Source organism: Neomonachus schauinslandi, chromosome 8 (assembly GCF_002201575.2).
Source record: "Neomonachus schauinslandi chromosome 8, ASM220157v2, whole genome shotgun sequence".
Lineage (NCBI taxonomy): Eukaryota > Metazoa > Chordata > Mammalia > Carnivora > Phocidae > Neomonachus > Neomonachus schauinslandi.
This window is the reverse complement of record NC_058410.1, coordinates 32,375,855-32,396,365: the sequence shown is the minus strand read 5'-3', so window position 1 is coordinate 32,396,365 and position 20,511 is coordinate 32,375,855. Positions and strand designations below refer to the sequence as shown.

Sequence of the window (20,511 nt, the reverse complement as noted above, 5' to 3'; positions counted from 1 at the left end):
GGCCAGTGTAGGCATCATTCAGAACTGGAGGGCCCTGAAAGTCCGGGTGAGTAGTCTGAGTCAGTAGCTAATGAGATGTTTGCTTTGGGTTTGTAAATAATGGAGTGAGCGGTAAGAAAGATAAAAGATTAAAAAAAAAAAAAGGAAGAGAAAAAGAAAAAAAGAAATTTTAAAACAAGCACATGGTGTAGAAGAAATACTAGACTAGATTTGAGGGTCCAGGGGTATACCTTCTTCCCTAAGGAATAGGATATAGCAAATGTAAAGGGAAGCTGGAAACCCTAGATTTTGAGGGTGGAGATGAAGCAGCTTAAGGCCTTTGGAGGATGGGAGTAGAAAGGAGGCATACCCCATCAACATGTGAGCAAAATAAGGGTACCATCTGTATCTTTATGTTTTCTATTCCAAATTCTAGTATAAGTCATAAATGAATGAATGAATGAAATGAATGAATGAATGATGACTGAAAGAATATTGAGATTGTAAAGGAAGGTGTGGATAGTAAGGTGGGTTTCAGGTTCCAAGCAGATAAATTATCTCATGGACTCATCAATGAAATGAAAATCTGGTCTTTGCCCTTGACTTCTGAAGGATAATGTTGAAGCCCTTGGAATGTTGTGCTGTGTTTTGGTTTGCCTGGGGCCCTCAAAATACCCTAGGTAATCTAACAATGTGACTTGGGGTGAGGAAGTTTGGCTCATGAGGTCAACCTCTGGAGGGATTGGAGATTGAATTCAGCTACAGAGGCATCAACCACACCTACATGGTATAGCCCCAATAATCTCTGGACATTGGACTCAAGAGAGCTTTACTGGTTAGTGATGTTTCATGTATGTTGTCATGTATTGATGCCAGGAAAGTAATGCCGTCCACAAATCCATGGGAGGAGGAAAACCGGAAACTCTGTTTGGAACTTCTCTAGACTCTGTCTTATGTGCCTTTTCTCCTTGGCTGATATCCATATGTATCTTTTAGCTATAATAAACCATAACCATGAGTATAATATGAGTCTTTCTAGAAAATTATCAAAACTAAGTGTTGTCTTAGGGACTTCCAAACTTGGAATGGGTGTCAGAAGTGAGGATAATCTTGAGGACTGCTCCTTTTAAGTACACACACCACAATTCCATTTTTGTTGGGAAGGAAAGAAGAGAAAGGAGAAGGGAGAAAGCCTGGGAGGGGAGGAGGGAAGAAGGGAAGGATAGAAGAAGAGAAGAAAGAAAATGCCAGCCACTATCTCTCTTTATAGGTATGTGCTTACATGCATCAGGAGAAAGTATGGAAGTATTTTTACATCTGGTGGGCAAAATAATAGCCCCCCAAGTATGTCCATATCCTCATCTCCAGAACCTGAAAAGATGTTAGATTTCATGGCAAAGGGTAATTAAAGTTGCAAATGGAGTTAAGATTGGTAATCAGCTGACCTTAAACTAGGGGGACTACCCTGGATTATTTGGATAGACCCAATGTAATCAAAAAGGTCCTTAAAAGTAGAAGAGGGAGCTGGAAGAGAACCAGAAGACATGACTAAGGAAGAATAGTCAAAGAGATGCAAGATTTCTGGCTTAGAAGATAGAGAAAGGGAATCATTAGCCAAGGAGTGTGGGTGACTTCTAGAAGCTGGAAAAGGTAACGAACCAGATTCTCCCCCGAGAGCCTCCAGAAGGGAACCCAGCCACACAGACACCTTGATTTTAGCCTAACGAGACCTGTAGCACACTAGTAAAATAAATTTGTTGAATTAAGCCACTAAGTTTGTGAAAAGTTGCTATAGCAGCCAGAGAAAACTAATCTTTTTGTTTGTTTGTTTTAAGTAGGTTCCATGCCCAGCATGGAGCCCAACAGGGGCTTGACCTCCCACCCCCAAGATCAAGACCTGAGCTGAGATCAAGAGTCAGAGGCTTAACTGACTGAGCCACCCAGGCGCTCCCACAGAAAGCTAATCTAAATGCCTACATATCAATATTGGCTACCTAAGAGAGATGGGAGAGATTGACTATTTATTATAAAGTAACACCTAAAAAAAAAAATAGAGTGGAGACTTTCCGAGAAGATATTCTCTTCACTTCTGATGCCGAATATTTCAACATGTATGTTCCCTAAATAATTCAACCTTATTAGGTCCGAAACCTAACTTGTCATCCATCTTTCTAGAAAACTAGACTGTCCTCCTGGTGCCCCTCTCTCTGCTAAGGGCCCCCCCACCTTTTCCTGGTCACCTGAGTTTAGAATCAGTCTCTAAGCTCAGAGGTGCTGCTGTCGTGTTTCTCTAGGCCGGCACTTACCTGTTTCCACCAGCTTCATTGAGCTTGTCACCTCTCTCTAGGACTGTGACAGCCGTACCTGCCTGGCCTCTCTGCCTTTGTCTCTCCCCACTCCGGTCCAGTCTATTCTCTAGAACTGGGGAAATATTCTGAAAGCACATCTTCCATTATGTTACTCTCTGACTCTGGATCCTTCTTTGGCTTTTCCTTTCCTACAGACTCATATTTAAATTTCTTCAATCCAAGCTACTTCATTTTTTTTCTTTCTTTCTTTCTTTTGAAAGAATGGCTTTTTAACTCCAAATTTATTGTTTTTTAAATCTTACCACATAGATGTCACAGCCTAATTATTCTAATTCTTATAATTTATTCTGCTTTGTAAAAACCTCATTTTTCCTAGATCGTTTTATTTGTATAGAGATGTTTTGATTCAGACAGTACTTTAACTCATGACAGTAGTGTTCATTGTGTTGTCTAGAATTAAAAACTTTTTTTAAAGTTTTTTTTAAAAGATTTTATTTATTTGACAGAGAGAGACACAGCGAGAGAGGGAACACAAGCAGGGGGAATGGGAGAGGGAGAAGCAGGCTTCCCGCGGAGCAGGGAGCCCGATGCGGGACTTGATCCCAGGACCCTGAGATCATGACCTGAGCCGAAGGCAGATGCTTAACCAACTGAGGCCCAAAGGCTAAATTTTTTTTTTTAAGATTTTATTTATTTATTTGACAGAGAGAGACACAGCGAGAGAGGGAACACAAGCAGGGGGCAGTGGGAGAGGGAGAAGCAGGCTTCCCGCGGAGCAGGGAGCCGGATGCTGGACTTGATCCCAGGACCCTGAGATCATGATCGGAGCCGAAGGCAGACGCCCAACAACTGAGCCACCCAGGCATGCCTAAAGTTGTTTTTGTTTTTTGTTTTTTTTGACAGAGAGAGAGCACAAGCAGGGGGAGCATCAGAGGCAAAGCGAGAAGCAGGCTCCCCACTGAGCAGGGAGCCTGATGCGGGGCTCCATCCCAGGACCCTGAGATCATGACCTGAGCTGAAGGCAGACGCTCAACTGACTGAGCCACCCAGGCGCCCCCAGAATTAAAAACTTTTATTTTTTAAAGTTTAAATTTAATTTTCTCGTTATACACTGTGAAATCAATTGATAATACTATTGATAATACTTAACTCCTTTTTGCTGTTATAATTTTTCAAAGCACTATATGTAAATATTAATAAAGATGAATAAGTCTCCAAAGCTTGTATTAAAAAAAATAACAGCTTTCAACCAAACTTCTCCCCACCTCTCATTTCCCAGAAGCTAGCCACTTTCAATTCTTTTTCTAAATAACATGCTTTAGTCTATTATTTTTTGCTATTTCAGTTTTAGATACTATATTTCAACTTCTTACCATGAAAGAGGAGTATGTAGTGTTCCCTGATATGCTTCACATTTCCTCCTTCTCCAACCTACTCATGTATCAGAATTTGTTAAGTAAGTAATTACAGACCGTTCATACTGTTCTGACTCTGTAGCTATTATTTACAGTTTAGCAACACAGGGCATTGTGATTACATTTCCCTTTTCTGTACCACTTTTTGTTTTGTTTTGGCAGTTAATAATTGTCTTACGGGGGTGCCTGAGTGGCTCAGTTGGTTAAGTGGTCAAGCGTCTGCCTTCAGCTCAGGTCATGATCCCGGGGTCCTGGGCTGGAGTCCCACATCCAGCTCCCTGCTCCGTGGGGAGTCTGCTTCTCCCTCTCCCTCTGTGCACTCTCTCTCTCTCAAATAAATAAATAGAGGTGCCTGGGTGGTTCAGTGTGTTAAGTGTCTGCCTTCGGCTCTGGTCATGGTCCCAGGGTCCTGGGATCGAGTCCCACATCGGGCTCCGGGCTCAGTGGGGAGCCTGCTTCTCCCTCTCCCACTCCCCCTGCTTGTGTTCCCTCTCTCGCTGTGTCTCTCTCTGTCAAATAAATAAATAAAATCTTTAAAAAAATAATAATTGTCTTATTTTTTTTTCTTTGCTCAGTTTTGGATGTGCCTATTACTAATTCATCCAGAAACCTCTGTCAGAGATGTAAATCCCCTCTCAGGAATGAGGCACATAAAGTATTCACTAACTTATCTTCCTCTTGGGGACATCCCTCTTGGATCCTCTGCCTGTCTGGATTGCCTGCTGTCTACACCTGCCTCAAGGTTACTGGCCAGGGGATAGAGTCCTGGTGATTCTCCTTTGCCCTCTCCTGTGTAATATCTGTGTGCTCAGCTTCATGCCTTCTTCTTCTTCAGTTTACTCCCCTGTTTGGGAGATGGAGGAGAGCTCATCCCCCGTTTGCTTTCTCAAAAGACTATTTCTTTTCCCCAAACTATTTTGAAAAATTTAAAGCTTAGAGAAAAATTGCAAGAATTTTACAATCAACACACATATTTTAAACATTTTACCACATTTACTATTTCTTTGTCTTTTCCTGTCTCCCTTTTCTCTGTCCCTCTCCCAATCTAATTCTATCTCCGTGAACTATTTGAGAATTATTTACAGACATCATAACTTCACTCTGAAATATTTCATCGTGTGCCTTCTGTAAGTCAATGCACCTAGGACCTGACTTTCCTAACCACAATACACTTATCACACTAAGGAAACTAAACATCAATTCACTACTGTTATCTGGAATGCATCCATAGTCACATTTCCTCACTTGTCTCAGTAGTGTCCTTCAATTCTCATTTTTTCTTCCATTTTTACTCCATTTTATTCTTCCAGGATCCAATCAGGGATCTTGCATTGCGTTTAGTTGTTAGGTTTCTCCTTTCAGATTATAGTTCTGTTATCCTTTCTGTCCCCACTTCGTAAAATTGACATTTTTGAAAGGTTGCACATAAGTTGTTTGGCAGAATGTCCCTCAATTTGGATTTGTCTCATTTCTCATGCCATATTGGTCCCTTTATATCCTTCAAACTTGTTTTTTTGGACACTAGGGTGGCTCAGCCTGTTAAGCGTCTGCCTTCAGCTCAGATCATGATCCCAGGGTCCTGGGATCGAGCCCCGCATCGGGTTCCCTGCTCAGCAGGGAGCCTGCTTCTCCCTCTGCCTGCCGCTCCCCCTGCTTGTGATCTCTCTCTCTCTGACAAATAAATAAATAAAAACTTTAAAAAAAAGTAAGGTGTTGTTTTTTAGAAGGTTTAGCTCTTTCCCTGATGTAAGCTATAAAGAAAACAAATACATATATACCCATATGCATATATATACACATATTCACAAAATCAAGGTTGTGCATAATTTCAAGTGGCTCACTGACCTTCCCTTGAAGTCTATACATGCAAATGCATGAAACCTTGGCAAAGACTGTGCTCTAAACATAATTGGCATGGGTGATGGGACTCATGATCCCACTACTCAGCAATAGTGCTTGAATTACATTTTAAGTTACATAATGTGTATTAGAAATGTGATCTCTTATGTTATGGAATTATTTGTTTCCCTAAAATTCATATGGTGAAGTCCTGCTACTGCAGAATATGACTGTATTTGAAAATAGAGTCTTTAAAAAGGTAATTAAGTTAATATGAGGTCATTAGGGTAGGCCCTAATCAATATGGCTAGTGTCCTTTATAAGAAGAGAAAATTGGGACGCAGACAGAGACACAGACAGGTGCATGCACAGAGAGCCAACCATGGGAAGTCACAGGGAGAAGGTGGCCATTGGCAAGTCAGGGAGAGAGGCCTTAGGAGACGCCAACCCTGCATCACCTTGATCTTGGACTTCCATATTCCATAATTGTGAAAAAGTAAATTTCTGTTGTTTAAGCCACCCAGTCTAGGGTATTTTGTCATGGCAGCCCTAGCAAACTCATGTTGTTACCTTTCTGAATTCTCTCATAAAAGTTTAATTATTTCCTCCTCTATCCCCCTAGCACTTCATTAATACCACTGGCATAGCATATATCACACTGTTTTATGGTTAAAAATGTCTCTTCTACCAGACTGAAGCCCTTTAGAGTAGATACTAAACATTTTTGCATCATCTGGCATAAAATCTGGGGCTCGGTGGTGCTCAGTTGTTATTTGTTACTCTGAAGTGAATGAAAGCATCCAAATAAAGTGCCTTTGTTTCATGGGTGAGTCTTACCTTTGAAATGATACCTATTTCTGAAATGTTGGATGTAGGAAAAGATTTGGATCACATCCAAAGTTATATCTAGTAAAGTTATAATTTATTATAATTTGGTTTGCTAGACATTTATGAGGGTGGGCTTAGACCTCTCAGATTATTTTGGAAACCATTAATGATTTATTCAACAAGTGTCTATTGAATGTCTTCTAGGTGCTGGACTTTGTGATGGATACTGGACCAAATGGTGAGCCAAAACTGACCTTGTTCGTATCCACATGGAGCTGACATGCCAGAGAGATTCCCGAGTTTTGGGAAATAATCCAGTTCCTGCCAGGTTTCAGGGAAGTAGAATGAACCCACAGCCTATACTTTCATGGACCTTGAAGAGCCTTGGAGAACTCAGGTAGCATGATAACACCCTGGTTGTTAGATGTCTTTTCTGGAGCTGTCTCTAGAATTTCAGTCATAAATGAGGTCCACTTGAGAACACTGAAAACAAGAAGAGCCTACTAAAGCTTGGAAAACTTTTGGCATTAAAATTACTTCTGAGTGGGGCGCCTGGGTGGCTCAGAAGGTTAAGTGCCTTCGGCTCAGGTCATGATCCCAGCGTCCTGGGATCGAGTCCGGCATTGGGCTCCCTGCTCAGCGGGGAGCCTGCTTCTCCCTTTCTCTCTACTGTTCCCCCTGCTTGTGCTCTCTCACTCTCTCTATCAAATAAATAAATAAAATCTTTAAAAATAATAATAAAATTACTTCTGAGTTTTGAAACAAATAAAGAGTCTTAAAATTCTAACATTACTAGGGCTTATTTCTGCACTTCAGGCAAAGTAAGAGAAACAGTGCTCCAGGACCCAGAGACAGCCTTAGAAATGTTGATTGTTCAGTAGAAAAGAATTGCAATGCTATAGGAGGTATCAGATCAGGTTTCTGACTTCTGAATCATAAGAGGTAGTAATTGGTGGTTCAAGTGACAAACTGGCGCAAGTTTCTCTGGTCAAATACATTAGTGGCAACCTTTGAAAGTTGGAAGAAATTAGGGCTAGATTAGGGATTAGCAATGTTACAAACGGCCAGTTAGTATTTTAAGCTTTGTGGGCCAAGAAGCAAAACTAAAGATATTATGTAGCTATGTGTATAAAATCAGAGATGTGTATGTATTTAAATAAGTTAAGAAATAAATTTTTGCAAATTTTTGTTGATAAAATTCAAAAATAATAATAATAATAGAGTTTTTTGTTTGTGTGTGTGTTTGTTTTTGGTAATAAGTGTTTCCTGATAAGAAGTATGGAACTCTTTTTTTTCCCCCTCCAGGGTTGGGAGAAAATTTTTGTTTAACTGAGGTTCAAAATGCTTGTTCTCTATCTCCAAGTTGATCATAAATGTTCAACTGTATTGACTGGCAATGAGATTTTATGTATTTCATCTTGGAAAATGTCTTTTCACACACATAGGTACTGCAAAATACTGATATCAATCTATGGGCATTGATTCTACCTTATCATCATCATTGTTTGGATGTGTAGTAACCCAGCCACTTTACTTATATTTCAGTTTCAAGAACTTGGGTCCTATAGCCCATGCTGAGCTTTTGCTTTGACCTTCATGTAAAATGTTGCCTCTCAGCCCTGGTTCAGCATTGCTAACACAAGTCCCACCAGGACTGCTAGTCCTAGCATCAGGTCCAGGATTGGATCTTCACTTGCCAAGGACTAGCATCTGCCCTTCCTATACTAACTGCCCATCAGGGTAGCTTTCTGCTTGCTAAGCATGCTCATTAATATCTCTGTATGTTTTTCTGCCTTTTCCTTATGACAGGCCCTCCTTGAAGTTGGCCACCTGCCCCTTTGTTATTATGTTATTTGAGGTCTCTCAACCTTGAAAGACTCCTTCCTGCTGCTGGACCTGAGCCTAGTATCTGCCTCACCTCTACCACCTCCCTCAGTGTGTCTAGTTCCTCTGGACCTTCCCAGTCTGGCTTGTCCAAATGCCACTCAAGGTCTAGTTCGGGGAACCAGAAAGGGCAGGTTTATGTGACTTAAGGAAGTTGATGGTGGCAGTCCCTGGGGCTTTCCCAAGACAGCAGCAAGTAGTGTTTCTGTAATTTTAGAAAAGCTCTCAGAACTCATGATGACCTTGTAGAGTGTGAGAAATATTTATGACTGGTGGGAGATGTAATGGGAGCTGCCTATCAGAGCACAAATGTTCTAGGCCATTAAGCATTACAATATGCAGAGTGAAGCTTTCAGAACCCAGAAGGTGCAGATTGTTCTAAAGTTTAAAGGCGGGGGGGGGGGGGCACCTGGGTGGCTCAGTTGGTTAAGCACCTGCCTTCGGCTCAGGTCATGATGATCCCAGGGTCCTGGGATGGAGCCCCACATTGGGCTCCCTGCTCAACAGAGAGCCTGCTTCTCCCTCTCCCGCTCACCCTGCTTGTGCCCTCTGTGTCTACCTCTGTCTCTCTCTGTCAAATAAATAAATAAAATCTTTTTTTTTAAAATAAAGTTTAAAGGGGAAAAGCATAGCACGGCTTCCAAGGTTCAAGTAACTTAAAGATTATAGGATCATATCTGGGTGTCCAGACAGTCTATTCCAAAGTCCAAGTTGCATGGAGGATGTAGATTTGGCCAGAGTCCAGTGTTCAGGTGAACTGTTGGGAATAAGTTTCTAAGACTTGAGACACTCAAAAGAGGTTGGGGTTTATGGCTCATTTAGGGGAATTGCTATAGTAGAAAATATGACTAGACACCAGACAATGCTAACATCTCTACCATAACTGCGTGTGTGTGCCCTAGGTAGATCCCCTGAGGTTTACTCACCTCAGGACCTGAAGGACTAAGATATTTTCCATTAATTTAATAATTTAGAGATAAGCTGAGATCACCTTAAAAATGAATAATTTGATGTCAAGAGTCAATTAACTTGTGAGAGAGACAAGATTGTATCAGAGGCCTCTTGACTTTCTTATCTAGTGTGTTTGTGTTCTCAGGGTTGAAAGAGGGTGGAGGATAAGGGTGGAAGAAGAGAGGAAGGATGTTTTGGCAGTGGGGGGAGGCAATGAATTACATAATTATAGAGAGCAAAATGGAGTCCCTCATGTCAAGCAGGAGCCTGCGCCAACCAATGATGTAAGCAGGTAAGGTACTGCAGCTAGGAGATATCTATCACCAAGTCAGTTGACACCCCAGAACTGATAATGAGCAGAACCAGAGGAGGTCTGCAGAGACCCAAAACTGATGAAATCCCTTTAAAAACGGGAGGATTTGGGCAGCAAACTGTCAGACTCTACAGCTGACCCCTCTACATCTGACCCCTTAAAAAAGGCAACTGCCACCGAACGATCTGCCCAATTGATCTCCAAACAGAACCGAGAGCCTTCCCTGCTTGAATATCAGAAGCAGTCAGTTCCGAGAGCTGACCCGGACCGGACCGAGACCTTATCTCAACTGTGTGCCCACAGACTGACTTCGGGTTTGGTTCATTCACTTCCTGCACCCGTCTGTTATCTTCTTTGTTGTGTGACTTGCCATCTGTCCTGCTTCGTGTGCTGTATAAGAAGCCAAGTTTAATCACATGGTGAATTGTCACTGAGTTTGGAATCCTGAACCTGCTTTATCATTGTGATTTAACTTTGCTTTATGATTGAATAAAGTTGACATCGTGGAAAGACACAACTCATGTGTGTGCCTTCATAGCATGCTCATGACAATAATAAAAATATGGAGCCAGAGTCAGTGGTATTCTGGTGAACAAAGCTGGTATAGAATCAAGTGACATCATGGAGAGTACCAGGAAGCAGCACTCATTGGGGAGTCTGCTTCTCCCCTCACCCTCTGCATCCCCCCCCACTCCTGCACATGTGTGCTCCCTCCCTCTCTCTTGAAATAAATAAATAAAATCTTTTTTTAGAGATTTTATTTATTTGTCAGAGAGAAAGAGAGAGAGCACAAACAGGGAGAGCTGAGGGCAGAGAGAGAAGCAGGCTCCCCACTGAGCAAGGAGCCTGATGCAGGATTCGATCCCAGGACCCTGGGATCATGACCTGAGCCCACGGTAGATACTTAACGAATGAAGCCACCCAGGCATCCCTAAATAAATAAAATCTTTAAAAGGGGTGTTCCCCTTTATTTAAAAGTCAATTGATTGTAGATGTTACCACGTTTACAAAATACCATTGTGGCAACACCCTAGATTCTTGAGGCAAAATTTCTTGTTCTTTTAGCCTTAAACTGTTTGGATGAAACCCCCTTTATTTAAAAGTCAATTGATTGTAGATGTTACCACATTTACAAAATGCCATTGTGGCAACACCCTAGATTGGATTTTGATTAAATAACTGGATATCAAAGCTTAGCCAAATTGACACACAAAACTACCATCATAGAAAGGAAGGTAAAAGTAGAACTGTTAATGAGAGTCAAGGCAGGTTGGGTAGATTGTCAAAGAGCAAATAGAAAAATTGAAGCTATATGTCAGATGACTAGATAATAGCCCTAATTCCTAGGAATCTCATAATTTTGATGCCAGTTGTGATGTAGACTTGATTTTTCTTTCTTACTCTCTATTTGCCACAACAGCAATGATAACAACAGTACTCCCAGAATCAGGAGTCTCAAGGCCAGGAATCTCACTTCTGAGATAGTGCTACCCAAAGTGATCTTGGGCAAGTAGTCAAGCTCTAGAGGTCCTCTAGTCTTATCTGTAAAATTGGCAAGTTTAAGTAGAATCCAGAGTAAATGTTTGCAGAAGAGAATTCAAAAGTGCATGCACTACTCAAAGCAAGGTGTTTACACTGACTTTGGCTACATATAAAATGGCTTGGAGGGAAAATTTAACCCCAAATCCAGAAGATTCTAATTCAGTTGAAGTGGAGCCTGGGCTTCAGAATTTCAAAAATAAAAATTAAAATTAAAAAACTACTCTGGGTGTTTTTAAATTTATTTAGTGCAGAGAACTGTGTGCCAAAGGTATCCAAATATTTTTTTTTAAAGATTTTATTTACTTATTTGAGAGAGAGATATAAAGCAAAGCAAGAGAGAGCACGAGCTGGGGGATGGGGCAGAGGGAGAGGCAGAAGCAGACTCCCCACTGAACAGGGAGCCCCATGCAGGCGCTCTATCCTAGGACCCTGGAATCATGACCTGAGCTGAAGGCAACGCTTAACCGACTGAGCCACCCAGGCATCCCTCATGCACATTTTTAATATGTTGGTTTTCAGCTGTGCTATGAAGTTTATACAAATATAGAAATGTCCTGGAATTTCCCTAACAAGGCTTTTTGTTTTGGGTTATTTTTGAAGAAAACAAATAGATTGTATTAAAATTTGATTATTGTGTTATTCTTGTCACATAGGTTTTGATTAGTATTTACTATTTGTCTACAATGTCCCAGAAAAGGACTTTGATCTCTCGACGCTATTTTTATTACAACATTTCTTCCTCTCTTTTGATTGTCCAATCACTAAAGAGCTATAATCTTCCCAAACACTTAAAGGTTAGTCACAGCCATGTAACTCATTCAGTTTCTCTTTGCTGGACTCGAAAAAGGAAGGAGTACTACTGTCTTCCAGTAAAACAGGTTTATACAGCTAAAGGAGTCTATGCTGGCTTTATCAATGGAAGAACCTGCTAAGAGGAACAGTGTTAAGAAATATAAAATAATTTGTATTGTAAGTACAATTTTTAATTTTAGTCTTTGTAGCTTTATGACAATGTTAAGCGTATAAATCCCCATTTATATTTGTGTTGTTATTTAAGTGTAAGGTTTTTAAATGGTTGTATTCAGTTTTATCCCTTCTGACAACTGCGATGCCAAGTCAATGTTTTTTAATCATATTTTGCCTAAGAAATGTAACTACAAATTAATATTTGATCAACCTAAAAAGTGGGGATCTGTGGTGAAACACTTTACAGCATTGATTCTAGCATGATTATAATCACCCCCCAAGTCACCATTTTATACTGTGTGAATATCTTTAAGACCAGAGAGTGAGCAATTAAAATCACCGTATCTTATATTCTTTGTTGGACTATTGCTTTTATCTTAGTTCACTTTACTCCTAACAATGGTCTCTTTGTCTAGTTCCTCTTTGCTTTTTTTTACATGATAAGATCTGCCCTGTTGAAAAGAATAAAAAGGGAAGAAAAAAAAAAAAACTTTCCTTGATTTTATTACTCAAACTTTTGGGGAAAAGAGAGGTCCATCCACTACCTTGGTTTTCTCACCATCCAACCATTCTCTGTTCTGCTTGTTTTTACTGTCCTGAAGTCATCTCCCTGAAAGTCAGTCCTTCTCTGTCCTTGTCCTGCTGCATCTCCGTAACAATAATACTACCGCATATTATTATTATTATTATTTTCTCATCTTGAATTATTCTCTCCTATTGCTTCCATAATGGCATTGATAGCCCCCATTTTTATGACGTTTCTCTTTATCTGCATCCTTGGCTGATTTATCTTTCTTCTCATTGCACATTGCACATAGTGTTCCACCGAACCCTGTTTTTAAAGATCTTTTCTGTAGGCGATCTCATCTTTTCATGATTTTAAAAGTCACATTCTCGGGCGCCTGGGTGGCTCAGTTGGTTAAGCGACTGCCTTCGGCTCAGGTCATGATCCTGGAGTCCCAGGATCGAGTCCCACATTGGATTCCCTGCTCAGCAGGGAGTCTGCTTCTCCCTCTGACCCTCCCCCCTCTCATGTGCTCTCTCTCTCTCATTCTCTCTCTCAAATAAATAAATAAAGTCTTTTAAAAAAATAAAATAAAATAAAAGTCACATTCTCAACCAAGAATTTCAAGCAAGGGGCGCCTGGGTGGCTCAGTCGTTAAACGTCTGCCTTCAGCTCAGGTCATGATCCCAGGGTCCTGGGATCCAGCCCCGCATTGGGCTCCCTGCTCCGCGGGAAGCCTGCTTCTCTCTCTCTCCTACTCCCCCGCTTGTGTTGCCTCTCTCACTGTGTCTCTCTGTCAAATAAATAAATAAAATCTTAAAAAAAAAAAATTCAAGCAAGCCAGTAGGTCCGACTTCTTGCTGAGTTTGTCACACAATTTCAAATGCCTTCTTGCTGGCTCCTCATCCAGTATCTCAAGGCAAAACCAACTGATTAATTTCTCACACCTAACATCCTGCAATTTTCTCCTTAATTCCCTACTTTGGTTAATGTCACCACCATTCTGTCACTCAAGCATTGTTTCTAGAAGTAAATGAAACAATGTGTGTAAGCATTGAGCTTACTATAACAAAGTAAACTGTCAAGATATTCTATTTATTCATTATCCTTCTGGGAACTTTGGAGTGTTAGCTTCTATGCCATTTATTATATTTATTCCATCTTATAAATTCAAGAAATTATAAACCTCTTGGAAGCAAAATTTTGTACATCATTTATTTTCCTTCCTTATCCTTCTAATAGTTTACCAGTATGTATAATAGAAGCTCAATCTTTCAAAATCATAGTTTCAAAAGTACCCTGTTTCCAAATTTTAAAAAAAGTTTCATGTAAAAAACTTTACATGTATCGCCTGTGTTTCTAGCACTCTTTATTCAGCCATCTGAAGCCAAATATTGGATTCTCAGAGGTTTTTGAAATCCAGAGCTCTCCCCTCTCCACTTTGTTGATAGCATAAATAGTTTAAGATACATAGGCACCTCAATATCAAGAAGCTTATTCAGGGGACACCTGGGTGGCTCAGTCTGTTAAGTGTCTGCCTTCAGCTCAGGTCATGATCCCAGGGTCCTGGGATTGAGTCCTGCATTGGGCTCCTTGCTCAGTGAGGAGCCTGCTTCTCCCTCTGCTGCTCCCCCTGCTTGTGCTCTTGCTCTCTCTCTGACAAATGAATAAATAATACCTTTAAAGGAAAAAAAAGAAGCTTATTCAGAATTACTACATGTTTAGAGGAAATGATTATATGAGATTAAAAATGAACCTTCTTCTTGAGGAACTTACAGAACTATGTAGGGAAGAAGTAAAAAATATATGGAAAAAGTACAGCCATGAAGAAACCGACACTAAGATTTAGCAGGAGAAAAATTTGAGAGCATCCAAAGGACAGCTAGATGCTGTTTATTTTCCCATTAAATTTGAATGGCAAAAGGACCAAAGATAAGATGTAAAACCAAAATAGGCTAATATGTAAATCTATGATGCATGAGGTTTACCATCGGACTATTTCCCTGTGTTTCTCCACTTTGTGCTCCTAATCTTGGTCACCTGTGGCTTTTGAGCATCATAGCAAGGGACTAAGTGCTTAGTGATGCTACTTAATAACTGTTTATGTTCACTTTTCCCCTTCTATTCTCCACTGAATGCATACCTGCTGGAAGGTCAATGAAACTTGGGCTAACTTTCAGACTTCATAAAAAATTGTTCTTACAGTATTTTAAGGTATTTTCCCAATAGTTTAATCCACTTCTATGGTAAAAGTTAGATATTTATTAGATATTTATTAACCTATAATAATTTATTATAGGTTAATAAAAGTTAGATAGGTTAAATAGAGTGAAAACAAAGACAATTGATGGCTACGTAGATCTTTATTACCTAAGCAATTTTGATGTTGTGGTTTTTTTTTATAAAAGTGATTTTTTGGGGGGCTCCTGGGTGGCTCAGTCGTTAAGCGTCTGCCTTCGGCTCAGGTCATGATCCCAGGGTCCTGGGATCGAGCCCCGCATTGGGCTCCCTGCTCAGCGGGAGGCCTGCTTCTCCCTCTCCCACTCCTCCTGCTTGTGTTCCCTCTCTCACTGTGTCTCTCTCTGTCAAATAAATAAATAAAATCTTTAAAAAAAAAAGTGATTTTTTTTTTTAAAGTCAGGCCAAAGGTTATTGGTGTTGTAAAATACATTCCTGAGCAATTTGTTATCTGTTGCATTCATATTTTATGGCTACGTATTATTCAATGTCTGTTATCCATCATACTTATAATTGGACGTACTGGAGAGGGGAGAAAGGTCAGTAGGAATAATTTAACTGTATCACAGTTTAATTCCAGGTATCACATAAAGTCCACTATATTGAAGAGCCTGGTCAGCAGTAGTGATAATGAATGACACACGCAATCTTAAGTCACAGAGCTTCCACATCATCGGTCTGAGCTGTAGATCAAAGTGGATCATTTGCCAGTTAATTATTTGGGCACTATATTTTTACATGTGTTAGATATTCCTCATTCCCCTCCATAGGACAGAGCTGGGCGGGGAAAGGGAGGGACCTCTGCTCCCTAGGAGTGAGGTAGTTAAAGATTTCACAGTTGAGGAATGCTTTTAGATAAATGATCTCCAAACAGGAATCTAGTTAAGAATGAAAAATGGGCAAAGGTAAATGGCTCCCATGGTTTCATTCATACTTTAACTCCATCTGGGGTTAAGCTAACCAGGACCGATGTGTTTGAATTTGAAGATCTGCAATAAGTAGTATTCTAAATTTCTTCCCAAAGCTTTCTTATTTTCAGGCATTAAAAAAAAATACATGCCTCTTTCATTGTTGGACCTGGTGTGCTCTGCGCCTTTAATATTCACTGAGAGAGGGAGGGAGGTATCTTTGTACCTTTTTACATTTTTTTAAAATTGTAAAGATCACTTCTCCTTTTTTCATAATAGGTTCTTCTTGCTTTGTTGGTGATTGTGTCACTTGGATTGGGGCTGGGGCTTGGACTCAGGCGACAAGAACAGCAAGGTATATCCCTCAGTGTTTTCTCAACAGTTCCTGATTTCTCCTTTCTCCTCACCTTCACCCCTTGAAACTTGTCTCTTCTCTGGAGCTCCCTCTCTCCTGCATGGAGTACTCTCCTCCTAGGCTTCTCCGTCTCCCACACCGCACTTACTAGGAGCCCACGTCTGTGGTTAGCATTATCCACTGTCATTTCTAGACTCTACCCTTTTGCCCTCACCCCCTGCTCCCTTGAGATTCACATCATTCCTCTATGTTCTTATTTGACCTCACCTTCATAGAGGACTTTGATAACTGGATTAAAGACTCCTGTCCCAGCACCTACTCTACTCATTCCTATCTGCTTGTCGATAAACTTGGTCTCAAAAGTCTTGGTTGCTCCCCTCCCAGGACCTCCTGCCGTGTTAGTATTGCATTCTCCCTGAAATCTCACTATTTCTTGGCTAGGCGATGCCACATTCTTAAATGTAGTGCAGAGTAAAAGCTTCACATTTATTTATTTATTTTTCCTCATAAGAAGCAAAGAAAGGGGCGCCTGAGTGGCTCAGTCGGTTAAGCCTCTGCCTTTGGCTCAGGTCACGATCCCAGGGTCCTGGGCTCGAGGCCCACGTCGGGCTCCCTGCTCAGTGGGGAGTCTGCTTCTCCCTCTGCCTCTCCCTCTGTGTTCTCCCTCCCACTCCCCTTCTATCAAATAAATAAATAAAAACAAATCTAAAAAATAAAAGAAGCAAAGAAAAAATAGGAGATAGAATCCCGAAAATATCAAAACACGTCTCTTTTGCCATATCAGATCAGTATGAACAGTACATAAACTACTTACAAGTGACTATATGAAAAGCATTTTCTAAATCTTGTTATGTATTGTTTTGGTACTTTTATGAAGGGGAAGTATGAGGTCAAATGTTAGGTAATTCATTCTCCTTTTTAATTTGGCTGATTAACTTCTAGTTTGACTCCCTTGGGGAAGGTCTTACTGCTTCTTTGTTAGGGAGACTCTTGGTGAGATTAACAGACGATTTTCCAGTTATGTTCTCACTTAAGAATTAACAGACACTCAGTACCCCTAGCCTAACATGGGAACATGGTGGAACTGGAAAGGTGGACCTTACCTGGAAAATTACTGTCTTTTTTGGGGTCACTTGGCTATTGTGTTTCTGAACTACAGTACCAGTCCTAGACCTAACAGGTGTAGGTGGTCCACTTTGGTAGTATTATTCTGATGTTAGTTTGCACAGGTATGCACCACTTCTTAGTTCTCTCATCCTCAAATCACGTAAATTAATTGCAAGAGACATATACTAATCTCTGAACAAAATCTCTGATTATTTTGGCTCTTTCTCTCCCTTCCTTACTTTAGTACACCTATTGGCTGGCTTCCCAGTGTCATTGTTCCTTATTCTTGTCCTTTTATCTCAGTCTATCAGCCCTCATGTGGCATCAGCCCTTCCCACCCAGGGCATTGGTACTTAACTCCAGCCCCTCCTTTACTAGCATCCTTAAAATATTCATCCCCTCATTCTTCCATAGCTGATTCCTAATCCCCAGTCCTGGACCATTTTCACCATTCTCCACTCCAATCAACCCACTTTTCATAGGAACAGTACGTTTTTTTCTAGTGTGAGTTTTCAAGCAATTTTTCCGGTTTGAGTTTTTAATGGGTTCTTAAAATTTTATTCTTTTATGCGCACATACTTTTTACTTATTCTTCAACAATTGGGCACTGACTGTATGCTAGGTATTATTCTAATTACTGGGACAACAGTGGTGAAGAAAATAGACACATCCTTCAGGAGTTTATAGTCCAGCATAGAAGACAGACACTAAAAATATAAATAAGCCAAATACATATAATATGATAAGGAAAGTGCTAAGGGATAAGTAAAACTGAAAAGGGGATTATAAAATATGGAGTTAGGGTGGGATGGGAGATGTATGTGAAATGACTTTTGTAAAAAAGTCTTTGTAAAGAGCTAGAGTGAGGGAGAAATAGGGATATTTGGGGGAAGAACATTCCAGGCAAGAGGAAACAGCAAGGGCAAAGGCCTAAGGCAGGAACATGCCTGGCAACTTCATTTAAAGAATAACAAGTTTGGAAAAAAAAGAAGAATAACAAGGGTGGTTAATTGGAACTAAGAGGACAAGAGGGAAGGTAGTCATAAAATGAGATCAACCCAAGGACAGAAGAGAAGCCACATCAGTGAGATTGTTAAGTCAAATCTGGCCGCGGGCTTTCATTCTGAGAGTGATGGGAAGTGATTGGAGTTTTGAGCAGAGAAGATACATGCATGGTTTGCTTTTCCACACGCTCACTTAGGCTGCTGTCTTATGAATAAATGGCAGGGTGAAACCAGGAGATGTGGAGACATCAATTAGGAAATCATTGCAATAATCCACACAAGCTCTATGTCTTGAACTAGGGTGGTAACATTGTAACTGGTGAGAAGTGTTTGGATCCTGGATATCTTTGGATGTGATAGATAGATTTTTATCCACAAAGTGGATATAGAGAAAGAGCGAAGTCACGAATGACTTCAAAATTTTTGGTATGAACATCTGGAAATACAGAATTTCCACGATAGAGAGGGGGAACACTGTTGAAGAAGCTGGTTTGGGGAGAATAATCAGGAACTCGTTTTTGGACATGTTAAGTTTGAAATATCTATTAGGTGTCCAAGTGGAAAAGCCAGAAGGTAGTTGAATATATGAGGCTGGCTTTTGAAGAGAGGTCCTAGATGGACATGCAATGTGGCGGTTATCAGCTTCGTATGTGGATTTAAGGCAATGTAACTGGAACACACTAACCTTACAAAACTGGGAAGATGAGGGGGGAGAAAAACCACGGATGAAGTCTAGGAAGAATTGGCCAGGGATGTGGCAGGAAAGCCAGTGGATTGTTGTGTCCCGGAAGCCATGTGCAGAAAATGTTTCAAGGTAGGAGAGTGAATATAAAAATGTAAAGGCCTTTTATATAAATGGTATATAAACTTTTTTGGGTTACTTTTTCACTGAACGTTTCTTAAGATCCATCTAAATTGGGGCACCTGGGTGGCTCAATCGTTATGCGTCTGCCTTCGGCTCAGGTCATGATCCCAGGGTTTTGGGATCGAGCCTCGCATCGGGCTCCCTGCTCCGCGGGAAGCCTGCTTCTCCCTCTCCCCCTCCCCCTGCTCGTGTTCCCTCTCTGTCAAATAAATAAATAAATAAATATCTAAAAAAAAAATCCTAAATTGTTATGCATCCATCTATTCTTAGGCATCTCTCTACTTGCTACTCTTTAGCATGTATAGCAATATACTATTTGACCTATGCCCTCCCCTGGTGCTGGATACCCAGGTTGACTTTAGTTCCTTTACATTACATAAATCCCGCAGGTTCCCTTATGGACCTGCATGAGATTGCTTCATCATCTACCCAGGAATAGGATTCCTTGGTCTTAGGGTCTGTATTTTAACTTGGGTGAGTAGCCCCAGATAGCTTTCTGGAACGGCTGCCACAGCTTACTCTGTCTTTACCGTGCACCCTCACCAACCCTTGGCATTATCTGGCTCTCTCATTTTTGGCAATGTAAACTTAGGTATAGAGTGGTATCTTTTATTTTAACTTTTGTTTCTCTGCCCTGCTGCTCCAATCTGTGTTGGTTTCTCTCTTGGTTTGTTTGGTGTTCCCCTAGACCCTCCATGGTGTTGGATCTCATTATTTTTTGGATCTCTTTGTTTCACTTCCTCATTTTGCTAAAGAACATCCTTTAGTAGCTTCTTAAAATAGGATACATAAAAGATACAACTTGAGTTCTTATCTATCTAAAGATATTTTCATCATCCTAACCTAACACTTGACAGTTTGGCTAGATATTGAATTCTGAGATGAACATAATTTTCCTCTAGAAATATGAAGACATTGCTTTCCTGTCTTCTGGCTTTCAGTGTTGCTTTTAAGAAATTTGATACCATTCTGACTTGTGATCTTTGATAGCTTGCTCATGATCTTTCTCTGGGAACTTTCAAGATCTCTTTGTCCCTGTTGTGCTGACCCCTTCATGTGAGTTTTGCCCTGGGAAATGTTGATGTAATAATTAATACTTTTCAGTTCTGGGAAATTTTATTTATTTATTTATTTTTATTTTTTTTATTTTTTTTTAAAGATTTTATTTATTTATTTGACAGAGAGAGACATAGTGAGAGCAGGAACACAAGCAGGGGGAGTGGGAGAGGGAGAAGCAGGCTCCCCGCAGAGCAGGGAGCCCGATGTGGGGCTCGATCCCAGGACCCTGGGATCATGACCTGAGCCGAAGGCAGATGCTTAACAACTGAGCCACCCAGGCGCCCCAGTTCTGGGAAATTTTATAATATGACTTCTTTAATAATATCATGTCTACTTTCTCTGTTTTTCACTTTTAGGTACTACCTTCCTTTTAAAAGGTTAACTATGTAGTAGCCTTGATTATATCTGCAATATCTCTTTGCCATGTAAAACAACATAGCATGT

General features: G+C 40.5%; 1 protein-coding gene across 1 annotated transcript in view; it reads left to right on the top strand.

The window, feature by feature from the left end:
* Window positions 1-6,639: 6,639 nt before the first annotated feature.
* ENPP3 (ectonucleotide pyrophosphatase/phosphodiesterase 3) overlaps window positions 6,640-20,511 on the top strand; it is a 77,062-nt gene continuing 63,190 nt past the window's right edge. Inside the window, exons 1-3 of the mRNA XM_021693297.2 lie at window positions 6,640-6,767; window positions 11,939-12,029; window positions 15,957-16,032. Coding sequence (XP_021548972.1) covers window positions 6,640-6,767; window positions 11,939-12,029; window positions 15,957-16,032 — 295 coding nt within the window. The remainder of the gene's footprint in view (window positions 6,768-11,938; window positions 12,030-15,956; window positions 16,033-20,511) is intronic.